At 68.5% G+C, this 15,306-nt stretch overlaps 1 protein-coding gene across 1 annotated transcript; it reads right to left on the bottom strand.

Moving 5' to 3' along the window:
* Positions 1-4,576: 4,576 nt before the first annotated feature.
* Positions 4,577-13,639, bottom strand: SIK1 (salt inducible kinase 1). Its single transcript, XM_070073118.2, has 14 exons — positions 13,503-13,639; positions 13,159-13,329; positions 11,653-11,769; positions 9,916-9,979; positions 9,667-9,828; positions 9,224-9,348; positions 9,021-9,144; positions 8,506-8,729; positions 8,262-8,411; positions 7,817-7,936; positions 7,359-7,575; positions 6,630-6,899; positions 6,317-6,497; positions 4,577-6,152 (listed from the first exon to the last, which is right to left on the bottom strand). Exons 2-14 carry the CDS (start codon positions 13,312-13,314, stop codon positions 5,771-5,773), a joined length of 2,292 nt encoding a protein of 763 aa, XP_069929219.2. The 5' UTR covers positions 13,315-13,329; positions 13,503-13,639; the 3' UTR covers positions 4,577-5,770.
* Between the last annotated feature and the right edge of the window lie 1,667 nt (positions 13,640-15,306).

Here is a 15,306-nt window from a genome sequence, read left to right as displayed (position 1 = left end):
AGAAGCGGATTCTAAACGTTTCTGCAGGAAAGAAAGAATCTGCAGGCGCAAAGAGGACAAAAGCAGAGCTGTGCGACGGACCCGGGGGATGGACGCCGTGCTGACAGAAGTGGCCAAGACGGCGTGCCCTGGCTGCAGAGCGCGCCGGAACCAGGGCTCGCCCTCCCGTGGGCCCCCGACTTCTTCCAGACCAACTCCGCGGGGGCACCGCAGGGGCTTTCCATAGGTGTTGCTGGAGCAACTGGAAACTCACAGAGAAAAAATAGCCCCCAGCTGCTGTCCCCCGGCGCAGGTGGACACAGGCAGGGCAGCAGGATGGCCGCCCACAACCGAGAGCCCAGGGCCTCGGGGGAGCAGGAGGCTCTGTCCACGGCAGGCGAGACACGGGCTCTCTGTCTTCTTTTAATGATGTATTTATTTGTTCGTAAGACAGGGTTAGAGAGAGAGGGAGAGAGAGACAGAGAGAGGCAGAGAAAGAGAGAGAGAGAGACAGAGAGAGAGAGAGAGAGAGAGAGAGAGAGAGAGAGGTCTTCCACCTGCTGGTTCACTCCCCAGATGGCCACAATGGCCGGAGCTGCGCCGATCCAAAGCCAGAAGCCAGGAACTTCTTCCAGGTCTCCCACGTGGGTGCAGGGGCCCAAGGACTTGGGCATCTTCTGCTGCTTTCCCAGGCCACAGCAGAGAGCTGGATTGGAAGTGGAGCAGTGGGGACTCGAACCAGCGCCCATATAGGATGCTGGCATTGCAGGCAGTGGCTTTACCCGCTATGCCACAGCGCTGGCCCCAGAAGGCAAATGGTGCATTGACTTCCTAACAACCAACACCTCCAGGTCTTCATTCTTCACACGGAAGGCCACAGGTCTGAGAGGAGTTCCGTGTGTGTGCACATGGACACGCATGTGAACATATGCACATGCATGGACTTGCATGCACAACACACAAAGAAATCCTACAACTCGGGAATAAGAATGCAAGCAGACCCTTTATGTAAAGTTGGGAACAGAATGGCTGATGGCCCATTAACAGATGTCAAAGTCACAATGCCCTTAGGAAAATGCCAAACAGGGTCTCGGTAAGATACCACCCAGGCCAGCCACCGCCTGCAGTGCCGGCATCCCACGCGGGAGCCGGTTCAAGTCCCGGCAGCTCCACTTCTGATCCAGCTCTCTGCTGTGGCCTGGGAAAGCAGTGGAAGATGCCCACGTACTTGGGCCCTGCACCCTCACGGGAGACCCGGGAGAAGCTCCTGGCTCCTGGCTTCAGCGTCCCCAGCCCTGGCCCTTGTGGCCATTTGGGGAGTGAACCAGCAGATCTCTCTCTCTGCCTAGCAAGTAAATAAATAAATCTTTAAACGAAGGTGCCATTAAAGCCATCAGAACACGCGTGCAGCTCAGTCCACAGTAGCTAAGACCCGGAATCTGCGCAGAAGTCGTCACCTGCAGATAAAGGAGTCATGGGATCCGTGCACCATGGAATCCACATCGTGGTTAAAAGGAAAAGTGAAATTGTGTCATTGCAACAAAATGGATGTGCCCGGAAAGCACCCCCCTTAGTGAAACACGCGGGTCCCCAGCAGGCAGAGACCTCGCGTGGCCCGGGTCCGGGTAACCTGGGGAGCAGCCGGAAGCCCACCCGCGGTGCTGGACTTGGCTGCGTCCGCACTGCCCTGCTGAGCACAGGGTCACTCACGGTGCGCAGTTAACGGAAAACTGACCCTCGTATGAACCAGGGATGGGGGGGGCAGACTCACTCCTCCCTACCTGCATTTATGACCTGCACGAAGTGTGTATGCCTCAAATAAAAGGTTTCTAGGTTTAAAAACAAAACAACAGAACGTGTGCCATCTAAGACGTGCGAGCCAGGTGCTGGCGAGGGCGTGGGGCAGCCAGGAGCCCAGGCCTGGGGGGAGGTGGCCGAGCTGCTGTGGCCAGCTTCTCACCACCGCTGCACACGAGCTGGCCGCCCCCCCGACCCACGCTGGCCAAGAGGACTGAAGCCCGTCCATGCCGAGGCACGCACACAGGTTCCCGGCCCCGTCCACACCAAAGCGTGCATACACACATGTTCCCGGCCCCGTCCACTCTGAGAAGCACACACACACATGCACACACACATGTTCCCAGTCCCCATCCACGCTGAGACCCGCACACGCACACACACACAATGTTCGCGGCAGCCAGGTTGTCCCCCAGTGTGCCACAGGAGTAACACAGACACCATGGACACGGCATGGAAGAGCTCCCGGGAGGGGCCCAGCCCACGCTCTCGCCCCCAACAGTCTCCCCCCGGCCCCCAGCCCCTGCACAGCCCAGCTCGGCCCCAGTGTGGACGGCACCCGCAGAGCTCAGCTTAAGAAATGTCCGCCCGGTGCTCGGCGGGCCCGGCTCCCCCGGCCGGGACCAGTCAGGAGGAAAACTGAGAGGCCGGCACTTTGTCCCCACCCCCGCCGTCAGCTCCTCTCACATCGGACGAAGCACCCACCCCTCCAACCCCCCCACCACACCCTTGCTCCTCACCCTGCACACACACACACTCGTGCTTGGACACCAGAAACGCTTTAAAAATACTTATTTGAAAGGGAGAGAGAGAGAGAGAGAGAGAGAGAGAGAGAGAGAGAGAGAGAGAGGTCTTCCATCCACTGGCTCACTCCCCTGATGGCTGCAATGGCCAGGGCTGGGCCAGGATGAAGTCAGGAGCCAGGAGCTTCCTCCACGTGGCGCAGGGGCCCAAGCACTTGAAGCCGTCTTCTGCTGCTTTCCCAGGCCATGAGCAGAGAGCTGGATTGGAAGCGGAGTAGCCAGGACACACGATGCGCAGGCAGAGGCCATATCTGCTGCACCACAGTGCCAGCCCCAAGACTTCAAAACTTCAGGCACGGAAGAACCGGTCTGAGCCGGCCGGGGCTGCGGGAGGTTCCCAGCGCTCACCGGCAACTCCTCCAGGGAAGAGGGTGGGCACTCTCGCCGCCGTGAGCATCCTGCCCCCTCTCGCTGCCAGGTACGCCGGTGCCGGGTGCGGCTGGCAGGGCAGAGCGGAGGCACAGGTGGTCAAGCCATCGCCTGCTGCCTTGGGACAGGGAAGCTGCAGACCCAGGCATGTGGCCGTGACGGCCAGCGGGCGCCGGCCCCTGTGCAGCTCTGTCTTGCCCTGGCCGTGCCACACGCGGTCCCAGCTCCAGGCGCCTGGCTCAGAGGTGCGTTCGTGCCGGCGGGCCGTGCCAGTGCCAAGCCCCAGCAGGAGCGAACTCTTCCTCCACCAAGTCCTGCAGGAGGCGAGCCCCGGCACACGCTGAGGTGCGAGCAGATCGGCTAACGCAGGGCGGGCCCCCGGGCTCCCGAGCGTCCTGGACGCGGAGGCCAGCGCTGGCATCACCGTGGTGTGGCCCAGGTTCCACGGGAACCAAGCAAGCTAGCCACGCCCGAGGCAGCCACGGGGTGAGCGTGGGCAAGGAACCGCCTCGCTGGGGCTTCCCGGCGCCCAGCGCTGGGGAGCAGGACGCGGCCGGAGGGCGGGCACGGCTCCAGCTCAGCTCCCCTGGTTTCCAAGGCCCAGTGTTCCCGAGCGATGCCGCGAGGCCCCCAGGAGCCTGCAGAGCGACTCCAGCCCGGGCCCCACGCCCTGGGGCAGGGGCAGGGCCTTCGCCCCGCAGCCTGCCCCTGAGCTAACTCGGGGTGCTCTGAGTCAGGGCGGCTGGCAGATGGGCCCCCCCGGGCCTCTCCCCCGGGGAGCTGTGTCCGTGCCGTGCAGCACACACACCGTCCCGGATGAGCGGGTCTGAGTTTCCCATGGGGCGCTGAACCGGCTGAGGCTGCTGGGTGTCCCGCCCTGCGTCCCAAGAACAGGGCCAGCCCGGCCTGTGACTGGCGCCTCGTCCCCAGGGTCCCGGGGCCTCAGACACAGGGTTTCCTCTGTCCCCAAGGCTGACCCCGGGGCCACTCTGTCCAGACCACATCGTGGGCATTCACCCGCTAACAGCCGCCGGCATCGCGCCCGACTCCTTTTCCAGCTGCTGGGAGCGTGGGGCCCCGACACTGCCCTGGGCCCTGCCCCCCGCCTTCGTCCCCTCTGCAGCAGTGTGGGCGCCCGGGGGGCCAGGGGAGCTGGGGAACGCCGCCCAGGCGTCGCTGGAAGTGGGGAGCCTGGCAGAGGCCAGAGAAGCCTGAGATTCCTCCAGGGCTGCGATCGATGTATTTGTTCACAGTTAGAGAGTCTTCCATCCTCTGGTTCCCTCCCCAGATGGCCGCTACAGCCGGGGCTGGGCCAGGCTGAAGCCAGGAGCCAGGAGCTTCTTCCGGGTCTCCCACGTGGGTGCAGGGGCCAAGCACCTGGGCCGTCTTTCACTGCTGTCCCAGGCCACAGCAGGGAGCTGCGCCAGTGCCCAGGATGGTGGAGTTGCGGGCAGTGGCTCAAACCGACTGCACCACAGCGCCGGCCCCCAAAGCCAGGACTCAGGGAACATTCTGGATCGTGGAGGACAAGGGGCAGCCGGGCCGGGGGCCTGCCCTGCAGCACACCTGCAGGACACGGCTCCCGGGAAAGGCACACAGCAGCAGCCAGGGACGACCAAGGCACACGGTCAAGGTTTCCCCAAATATTTTATTTAAATATTAAATTATAAAAGAAAACAACTAACCATTTGGCATACGTTTCTCATGTGAACATAAGAAATAAAATAACTCTGTTACGGTTAAAAAACAGAACAACTATGTACAACTCCACCGGGTCACGTAGTGTTTTTAAATAGGCTTGGGCGGCACAGCGCAGGCCGGCCCCGCGAGCGGACGCAGGGGTCCGCGCCTCCTCCGCGCGTCTCAGGACGGAAGTAAAGTGCTTGGCGTTGCGGCGAGGCCGGGCGGAGGCCCTGACCCGCGGCGCGAGGCTCCGGACAGATGAAGGCAACGGGCTGCGCGGCGCCCGGGCGGAACCCACTCTCCCCTCCAGAAATCCCTGGGGTCCCTGCAGGGCCCGGCGGCGCCCTCCGCCCGCCCGGGAAGCAGCAGCAGCAGCAGCAGGTGGGGGCGGCAGGGGCTCGGGCCGGGGACACCGCCCACCCGCGCGCCCGCCCTGCGCTCAATCTTTGGCTATTCTGAGCAGGGACCCAGGGCCCGTCTTCACCACCTGCGCCCAACACTGCGGGTGGGGAGTGGGCGGAAGGCACCTGGGCGGGGGGCGGGCCGCAGCAGCCCCCTGGTCGGGCCCTGCAGGCCGTGACCGAGTGCCCCTGGTCCCCACGGAGCATAGCGAAAACGAAAACCAAGCAGTGTGTCCCCCCTTCCTGTGCCCAGGCGGCACCTGCTCCCAACAACAGCCCCCCCAGCCCACTCCCCGGCCCCGAGTATTGCACAACCCCCGCCCCGCCCGGCTCCTCCGGAGGCGGGGACCCCCAGCCCCGAGCACCCCCGGCGCGCAGGTCCGCTCTGCCACCACCACGGAGACGCGAGTTCACAGTTTTCAGGAAAGCGTAAAGGTTCCAGAGCTGGAGACGTGGCGCCCTCGCCTCCTCTGGGGGCGGCGACGCCAGGCCCGGCCCCGGACCCCCGCTCCCGGCCGGCTGCCTGCCCCGCCATCATTATTTTTCTTCAGAAAGTTCTAGTCCCTACTCATCGTTGAGGTCACTCAGTGCAAGGAAAAAACAAAAAAAAGCCAACACAGCTAACGTATTGCTTGGTTTGCTTCTAGAAAGTTCTTGGCTGAGTCCAAAAACACGTTCACATACTCAAATTATTGCTTGGAAGTCGGTGGGCCGTGCGGGGCGCGGGCGGGCCGGCCCTCACTGCACCAGGACGCAGGTGCCCAGCGGCCCGGAGGTCAGGTCCTCCATCTCGCAGTCCCCCTGCGGCAGCCCCAGGGGCTCACACGCGGGCGCCAGCCGGGCGAGGAGCGGCGGACACGCGGCGGGGAGGGCACTCGGGCCGGCGCCGATGCACAGGTGCACGTCCAGGAGCCGCGCAGCAGACGCCACTGGGGACACGGCCGGCAGCAGGCGGCTGGGCAGCAGCGGGAGCCCGGACAGCAGCAGGCCGTCCGCGGGGGTGAGCGCGTAGGGGGCCGGGGCCAGCTGGGGGGCCTGCTGGGGGGCCAGCTGGGGGGCCTGCTGGGGGGCCTGCTGGCCGCTGGGCGGGGCCACGGGGTGGTGTTGTAACTGGAGCAGCCTGCGGAGACATGGGGCGGGGCCAGGTCACACCCCCGCTGTGCAGAGGGCCCGCCCAGCCTCACACAGCCCCTGCACGGGCTCCCCGCCTCGCTGCTGCCCCTGCCCACCCCCTACAGCCACACGGGCCCACCCCCCTCCCCACGCAAGAGGGGCGGGGCCTACCTCTGCTGGTGCAGCACCTCCCCCAGCAGGCCCCTGCCCTCCTGCAGGCCTGGGCTCTGGGCAGGGGTGCGGCCAGCAGAGGCCGGGCACACCTGGCGCGCCAGCCCCTTGATCTTGTTCAGCCCCAGGAAGCCCTTGGCCCTGGCACTCTTTCTCAGCTGCTGCCGGAACGCCTTCAGCCCTGTGGAGACAGAGGGGTCGGTGGGGTGGCCGGCTCTCCCCGCCCAGGACCCAGGGCTCACCGGGCAGGGCCGTGCTGGGGCGGCCGTGGGGCAGCCCAGGGAGCGTGGGACAGGCACAGAAGGGCCCTCACCTTGAGTCAGCGAGGTATCCGACGCCCTCCGGCCCTCCTGGAAGCTGACGGGGAGCAGCATGGCCCCTCCCGGGCCCCCCTGAGCCTGCAGCATGGGTGTGGCCGACTGTGCCCCCAGGAACTGTGAGTCCAGCCGGAGCGGCGAGCAGGTGCCCGGCAGCCCCGGGGCAGCCATGCTGCCGCCCAGCGCCGCGAGGCCCTCCCGCAGGCAGCTGTCGGAACTGGCGCCCTCGCAGGGGCTGGCCGCGGCGGAGGACGAGACCACGATGCCTGGGGAGGAGACGTGGATCGCTGGGGGTCACGCTCAGGCCATAGCAAGTGGACAGGCCGCAGGGCAGCCCCAACCCTGCCTTCACCCTCACAGAGAACCACACAGCAAGTCACGGGGGTGTGCACACGGGCCAGGCCACGGACAACCCTGGGTCACGGGGGCGTGCACACGGGCCAGGCCACGGGCGACCCTGGGTCATAGGGGCGTGCATATAGGCACAGACCATGGGTGGCCCTGGGTCACGGGGGCGTGCACACGGGCCAGGCTACAGGCGACCCTGGGGCCGAGGACCTGCCTTCTCGGTGCCCGGCACTGTCAGGGTGAACCCTGGTGTAGGCTCAGCCGCAGCTGCCTGCACCACAGCGCCCACGCTCACTTCAGCGTGACCCAGAATCTCAGGGAAGGGGGTGGCAAGTCCCGAGACCCCTCCCAGAAGGGGCTGCCTCGGGGACACTCACAGGGCGGGGTGAGCGGGGAGAAGTGGGCGGAGACTTCGGCCAGCGTGTGCCTCCGGCCTGTGCCACCGGGCAGGGCCGCCCGGGCCTCCAGCTCCTCCTCCAAGCCCCGGCCCTGCCCGGCCTCCTCGCTGATGGCCGCATCCAGCAGGCTGCTGGGGGACACGGGCCGGTGCTGGAACATTCCGTTGCAGTTGGCATCCACCGGGAAGAACAGGGGCTGGATGGAGAGACACACACCAGTGACTTCCTGGGTCCTGGCGGGGGGCGCCCCGAGCCCGCCCTGAGCCTGCCCCAGCCCGGCCCGAGCCCGGCCCGAGCCTGCCCTGAGCCCGCCCTGAGCCCGCCCTGAGCCTGCCCCAGCCCGGTCCAAGCCCACCCTGAGCCTGCCCCGAGCCCGGCCCGAGCCCGCCCTGAGCCTGCCCCAGCCCGCCCGAGCCCGGCCAGGGGCACTCTCGCACCTGCAGCGAGCTGTGGAGGTCGTAGTCCGGCTCGGCCGGCAGGACCGACGGCGCTGGGGCCTGGGGCTGCGGGCACAGCAAGGACGGGAAGGGGCCGACGGCAAGGACTCCCTGGGGCGCCTGGGGCCGGCACGAGGAGAGCGTCAGCATCAGGCGCGGCAGGCTCCGGCAGCCGCGGCCAGCGGCGTCCAGGGCCAAGCTGGCTCCCAGCAGGTGCGTGGGAAGCCAGGCTGGGGCTCAGATGCCATCCCCCACCCCAGGCCACGTGCGTGGGTGCATGCGTGCGTGGGTGTGGCCCCCAGCATGTGACGGGGACACATGGGAGCCAGAGGCTCGGCCTGAGTGTCACTCCCAGGCGTGTCTGGCAAGGGATTCACAACTCAAAGGTCACCACCCAAGGGAGCTGGCCGGCGCGGGGCCGCAGGTGCGGGAGTCCTGCACTCACCTCAAAACCGCCGCGGTCCGAGCCGCCGGGGCCCTGCGGCCTGCTGGGGCCGGGCCGGGCGGGGCCGGGGCCGGCGTGGTACTCCCTGAGCCGCTCGAGGAGGAGGTAGTAGATGGCAGCGAAGTGGTTGTAGCTGCTGTTCTGCAGGGACTGCACGAGAGGCGGCGTCAGCAGGGCCCGGGGGGGGGGGGGGGGGGGGCAAGGGCGCCCCGTGGGGCGGGGTGGGGGTGAGGGCCGGGCTCACCTCCACCGTCCTGTGCCGGTCGATGCCCAGGGTCTGCATGAGGCCCAGCACCTGCTCGTCGTAGTCGCCCAGGCCGGAGCCGTAGCTGTGCGCGGCCAGGGCGGCGTCGGCCCCCCGCGGCAGGGCGGGGTCGGCCTGCATCCACCGGTGCTGCCAGATCTGGGCGATGCTGATGCGCTTGGCCGGGTCCACCACCAGCATGCGGCGGATCAGCGTCTCGCAGTCTGGGGAGAGACGCCCGCTGAGCCCAGGTGCGCCCTCCCGGGCGGCCCCTCGCCCAGCCAGCCCATGAGGGACGTTCCCGGAGCCCGCGCCGCCCCCCACCCCCCACCACCACGGGCTCCGACCGGCCACCCTCCGGGAGCCCAGGCCCCGGCAGAGGACACGCTGCAGCCCCGCATGCGTGTGCGGCGGCCAGCGGAGGCCTGGGCACCTGCCCGGCACAGGCACGGCTGCCCCGGCCGCCCCCTGGTCCCCGGGCCTGGGTCCCAGACAGGCTGGTGTCGCTCACCCACCTCGCGACATGAAGAAGGGGATGCGGAAGCGGCCCTCCAGCACCCGCTGCCGCAGGCTCGGCAGGGTGGGGCCGTCGAAGGGCAGCGAGCCGCACACCAGCACGTAGAGCACCACGCCCAGGCTCTGCGGGAGCACACGGCCCGGTCAGCGCCCGCCCTCCCGGCACGGCCGGGCGCGCGGGCTCTGCAGCACGGGCTCCTACCCAGATGTCCAGCTGGGGGCCTTCGTACTCCTTGCCCTCAAAGACCTCTGGGGCTGCATACGGGGGGCTCCCGCACCACGTGGACAGAGGCTCCCCTGGGTGGTAGAAATTTCCAAATCCGAAATCTGGGAGGCAAGGACGAAGACAAATGAAGTTACGGTGGAGTGCAAGAGCTGTGGCTCCCTGCTCCCGGCTCCCAGCACCACGGGGCTCCCGGCGCCATGGGGCTCGGGGCTCCCGGCTCCCAGCTCCCGGCTCCCAGCGCCACGGGGCTCCTGGCTCCCGGCTCTGGGCTCCCGGCTCCCAGCGCCACGGGGCTCCCGGCTCCCAGCTCCCGGCTCCCAGCGCCACGGGGCTCCCGGCTCCCGGCTCCTGGCTCCCTGCTCCCCACCCCCAGCTCCCGGCTGCTGCTCCTGCTCCCGCGCCCCAGCCGGGCCTCCTGCCTGCCAGCTTGATGTCCATGTTGGCGTCCAGCAGCAGGTTCTCGGTCTTGAGGTCCCGGTGCACTATGCGGCGGTTGTGGCAGTACTCCACGGCCGACAGGATCTGACAGAACTTCCTCCGCGCCTCCTTCTCGCTCAGGTGCCCGTGGGAAGTCAGGTAATCTGAGGAGCGACAGCGCAGGGCTGAGCCCCCAGCCGGTGCTGACCAGAGCGCACGCGGGAACGCCAGCCGACCGGGGCGAGCCTTACCAAACATCTCCCCGTTCTTGGCGAATTCCGTGACAATGTAGAGCATGTCCTTTGTTTCCATGACCTGAAGGAACAGACCCGGCACCGAAGCCACGGTGTGAATGACCGTCCAGCCCGGGCGGGCTTCAGCCTCCCCAGACACGTCTGATCCTTCCTTCAGAAAGGGGAGGGAGCGAGCAGCTCCCACAATCATGAAACCAGGGGTCCGGACGGAGGAGGAGGGGAGGGGCTCCCCAGGCACCTGCCACGCTCAGGGCTCCCAGGCTTGTCCCCAGGTGCCTCACTGAGCCGCAGGTAAAGGACCCCACCCCGGCCCTGCTGACGAGACACGGCCCACGAGGGCCGGGCTGCAGGCTCTGCGTGGCAACTGCACATGCGTGGCACCGGCGACAGCCAGGCACTACACGCCCTGCAGGTCATGATTCTGTGAGCTTACAAGAGACTCAAGATAGAGCCAGTTAAGTGCAAGGTGAAGCTCAAATCTTTGGTAGCCAAGGAGGTAAAGACCAACTCCTAACTGTATTTTAAGATACTTTGGGGGAAGGGGGGAGGGGGAGGGGGAGGGAGGGAGCGCGCAAGCGAGCGCATTCTTATGGGAAAGGCTGGCTGGTGCTGAAGCACAGTGGCGCCTTCACAAGGAGCTACAAGCCAAGGGCTTTCGTGTCGTAAGTCTGATAAAGGCGTTTTAAATTCCAGCAGTCCAAGAGGAATTTTAACTGCCCGCTGTGGCAGCACGACCAAAACGACCACTGCCCGTCCCTGCCACGGTGGAAGACGGGAATTAGGAGTCCCCGCCCCTGCCTTTCTGTTTCTGAAACCTACAGGAGAGAACACGGCGCCCTGGTGCTGGGCCGGGGCCGGGGAGCAGACGGACGCCCACCCTGCTCCCGCTCGCAGCCAGATTCCAGGCCCTCGGAGCGGCGGAGACTCCTGTCCAGAAGGGCCCTGTGACACTGGCCATGCACAGTGGCCAGGGCAGCGGGCGGCACCCGGCTGGGCTGCAGCCTTCCAGCAAAGCCCACACGCAAACATCTCAGGCCGCTGGGGAGGTCACGGGGTGGGCACCTCCTCCCCCAGGCAGCTGGGGAGGGGCAGAAAACAGCCGCTCCTGCTCCGGGGCGCGGAGACCCCCAACGTGTGCCGCTTTTGTGGGGGGAGAACCCAAGACCCCAGCTCTCTGTACGGCCACAGGGTCCCCGCAGCCCGGAGACCGTGCACACTTGGCGTCCCTGGGTCGTCTGGTCAGCCGGCGGAGGAGCACTGGGCACTGCACACGGTCACTCCTCTAGGGGAGGCACCGACGGCATCATGTTACTGCCCTGAAGAAGCCGGCACTCAGCTCCCAGGGACAACTTACTCCACTCAACCCCAGAACCGCCGGAGCCCGCAGCCGCCCGGGGAGCCCACCCTCGCGGCCTGAGTGACAAGCGCCCTGCCGGGGAGTCTGAACGGGAAGTCTCTGGCTACCAAACACTGACCTGAGCCAGGCTGACAACGCACCTGCAACAAGGTAGCAGGCTAACTGCCCAACAAGGTAACAGGTTAACAGTTGCAACAAGGGAGCCGCTAACTCCCCAACAGGCAGCAGGCTAACTCCCCAACAAGGGAGTCTGATAACTCCCAACCGGCGGCAGGAACTGCCCTGTAGCCGGAAATCTGTTTCCACGCACGAGCAGGAACACATGAGCGCCTTCCCGCACCGGCTCCGCGTGGCTCCGCACGGCAAGCCCGGCTCACCTGGTACAGCTTGATGATGTGTGGGTGGTCCAGCAGCTTCATGAGCTGCACCTCCCGGTAGATTTTCTCCAGGTTGCTGGAATCTAACCGTGTCTTATCGATAATTTTTATTGCAACCTACAGATCACAAAGACAAAGGGGATTTTGCTTAAAAAAAAAAACCTCCCTAAACAATCTACGGGTTCCGATTTTTCCCAAGTTAATTCCCTCAAGTGCTTTGTGTCCTCAAAGGGTCACAAAAAGTTGGGGTGGCAGGAAAGCACCCACAGAAATTGCTGAGGGCAAGCGGGCTACGGCGCCCCCAGCCACACACCCCCCCTCCCCGGGGCCGGGGTCCACCCGCGGCGCCCCCAGCCACACACACCCCTCCCCGGGGCCGGGGTCCACCCGCGGCGCCCCCAGCCACACACACCCCTCCCCGGGGCCGGGGTCCACCCGCGGTGCCCCCAGCCCCCCCCACACACACACCCGGGGCCGGGGTCCACCCGCGGCGCCCCCAGCCACACACACCCCTCCCCGGGGCTGGGGTCTGCCCGCAGTGCCCCCAGCCACACACCCCCCCTCCCCGGGGCTGGGGTCCACCCGCGGCGCCCCCAGCCACACACACCCCTCCCCGGGGCCGGGGTCCACCCGCGGCGCCCCCAGCCACACACACACACACACCCGGGGTTGGGGTCCACCCACGGTGCCCCCAGCCACACACACACACACCCGGGGCCGAGGTCCACCCGCGGCACCCCAGTAACACACACCGCACTCCGCGGTCGGCGTCTGTCCACCGTGCCCCCAGACACACACACCCCCCTCCCCGGGGCCGGGGTCTGCCCGCGGTGCCCCCAGCCACACACACGCAGACCCAGGGTTGGGGTCTACCCGCCGCGCCCCTAGCCACACACACAGCCCCGGGGCCGGGGTCTGCCCGCGGTGCCCCCAGCCACACACACGCAGACCCAGGGTTGGGGTCTACCCGCCGCGCCCCTAGCCACACACACAGCCCCGGGGCCGGGGTCTGCCCGCGGTGCCCCCAGCCACACACACGCAGACCCAGGGTTGGGGTCTACCCGCCGCGCCCCTAGCCACACACACAGCCCCGGGGTCAGGGTCTGCCCGCGGCGCCCGCAGCGACACCCCAGGGTTGGGGTCTGCCCCTGGCGCCCCCAGCCACACACACACACACACACACACAGCCCCGGGGTCGGGGTCTGCCCGCGGCGCCCCCAGCCACACACACCCCCCTCCCCGGGGTCCGGATCCACCCGCGGCGCCCCAGCCACACGCACACTCCACTCTGGGGTCAGGGTCTGTCCACCGCGCCCCCCAGCGATACACACACACCCCCGGGGTCCACCCGCGGCGCCCGCAGCGACACCCCGGGGTCGGGGTCCGCCCGCGGCGCCCCCAGCCACACACACACACACACACACACCCGGGGTCGGGGTCCGCCCGCGGCGCCCCCAGCCACACACACCCCCTCCCCGGCCCGGGTCCGCCGCGGCGCCCACGCACCTGCGACCTCGTCACCCGGTGCCGCGCCAGCTTCACCACCGCGAAGTTGCCTTTGCCCAGGGTCCGCTCCACGTCGTAAAAGCCCACGCGCAGGGGCTTCTGCGGGCCCTGGCCGGGGCCCGCGGGGGCCGCGCCGAACTCGGACATGATCACCATGGCTCCGTGCCGCACCTGCGGCCGCCGAGGGCGCGCTCAGCCCGGGGCGCCCTCCGCGCGCCCGCCCGCCCGCCGCCGCGGTCGGCTCCCTCGCGACCCCCGGCTGAGCCCCGCGGGGCGCGCGGATCCGCACCCGCGCCCCACACAAAGGGCAGCCCCGCGAGCGGCCGCGACCCCCGCGCGCGCACCTGCGGAGCCGCGGGGACCCCTCAGGCCGCGCCGCCGCCGCCGCCCGCTCCGCCGCCCCGGCGCCCGCTCCTCCGGCCGCCGCCGCCGCCCGGCCCGCGCCGCATGTCAGCCCGGCCCGCGCCGCCGGCCGCACGCGGCGCCCGGCCCCGCCCCCGGCCCCGCCCCCGCCAGGTCGCTGCCTCCCATTGACGTCGCTTTGACGCCAGAGCGACGCGCGGCCGAGCGCCGGGCGGGGGGCGCGGAGATCGGGCGGTTGCCAAGAGACGGGCGGCTCTGACGCGCGCGCGGCCGCGGCCGTCGCCCTGGCGACCGCGGGCGGTGACGTCAGGGGCGCCGGCGCCCTGGCCGCCCGCGCGCCCCCTGCCGGGAGCGGCCGCGCCTGCCGGGACGCGTGGACGTCGCGGGTGCTCCACGCGAGGGTCCGGCAGCTGTGGGCCCGGGTCTGGTTCCGCGTCTGCGCTCGGGTCGCCGGCCTGCAGGGTGGGCCGGGGGCTGCGGGAGCCCCGCGACGCCGCGCCCACAGCCTCTGGGACGGAGCCTGGCAGTTTGGACGCTACACGCGTGGGAGACGTGGTCCAGCGTCTCCCGAGGCCGCCAGCCGTGCGTGGCCGAGGATGCCCCGGCCGCGCAGGCGCCCTGGGCGCGCCAGGCAGACAGGTGCGGTCCCGGCCAGACAGGTGCTCCTCTAAGGGCCTTAGCCGGGGCGGGAGGCACCCGGAGCCCTGCTGCGGGGCAGGCCCTGCACTGTCCAGAGGGGATACGGGGCCCGGGCGCACAGAGGACGAGGCTGGAATGCGCTGGGCCTGGGTCAGGTGTCCCTGCGCAGGAGGGGCGGGCCCAGAACCGGTCTCGGGACACCCTTTGCCCCGGGGGGTCGCCCGGTGTTATGGCCCGGGAGCAGTGTCCGTCTGCACAGGTCATGGTCCAGGAGCAGGGGGTGTTCCGGTTCCCTGCAGGTGGCCTGCTCAGGGCCGCTGGCCTCCGCTTCCAGGGGACGCTGCTTGCCTGTCCCTGGGCCTGACCACACTCACAAGCCCGGCCCTTACTGCCACCTCTTAGCTCTGCCCCGGAGCGGAGAGCGGTGTCCAGGGAGCCGGCTGCCCTGCCCAGCCCGGGTCCAGCCAGACCCCTTCCCAAGGCCTCAGGTGCGTGCAAACGCGTGGCTGCCTGTGCGGACACGGTGCCGGCTCCGAGTCGACCCGCGGCCCAGCGCTGGCCGGAGGTGGCCACGGGCCCACTGCCCTGCGCCTCCCCAGCTCCTGCCCCTGAGTAGCCCCGAGCCCGAGGTGAGGAGCCAGCTCTGCACAGCAAGGCAGGAGCTGGAGCAGAGGGTGGGCCTCGCCCTCCTGGCTCTGCCCAGCCCTGGCCCTGTGACCTGTGTCAGTGCCCTTGGCCCCCGCCTGGCCCTGGCCCCCTGGGCCTGTGTCCAGTGTCCTTGGCCCCCACCAGACCCTGGCTGTCCTGAGCCTGTGTTAGTGTCCCTGGCCCCCTGGGCCTGTCAGTGTCCTTGGCCCCAGCCAGGCCCTGGACCTGGCCCCCCGGGCCTGTGTCCACTGTCCTTGGCCCCTGCCAGGCCCTGGCCCCCTGGGCCTGTCAGTGTCCTTGGCCTCCGCCTGGCCCTGGCTGTCCTGGGTCTGTCAGTGTCCTTGGCCTCCTGGGCCCTGCCCCCTGGGCCCGTGTCAGTGTCCCTGGACCCCCTGGCCCTGGCCCCCTGGGCTTGTGTCCAGTGTCCTTGGCCCCCACCAGACCCTGGCTGTCCTGAGCCTGTGTTAGTGTCCCTGGCCCCCCGGGCCTGTGTCCACT

This window comes from Oryctolagus cuniculus, chromosome 4 (genome assembly GCF_051225735.1).
Source record: "Oryctolagus cuniculus isolate XC-2025 breed Fujian yellow rabbit chromosome 4, ASM5122573v1, whole genome shotgun sequence".
Taxonomy (NCBI): Eukaryota; Metazoa; Chordata; class Mammalia; order Lagomorpha; family Leporidae; genus Oryctolagus; species Oryctolagus cuniculus.
This window is presented reverse-complemented; position numbering and strand designations above follow the sequence as displayed.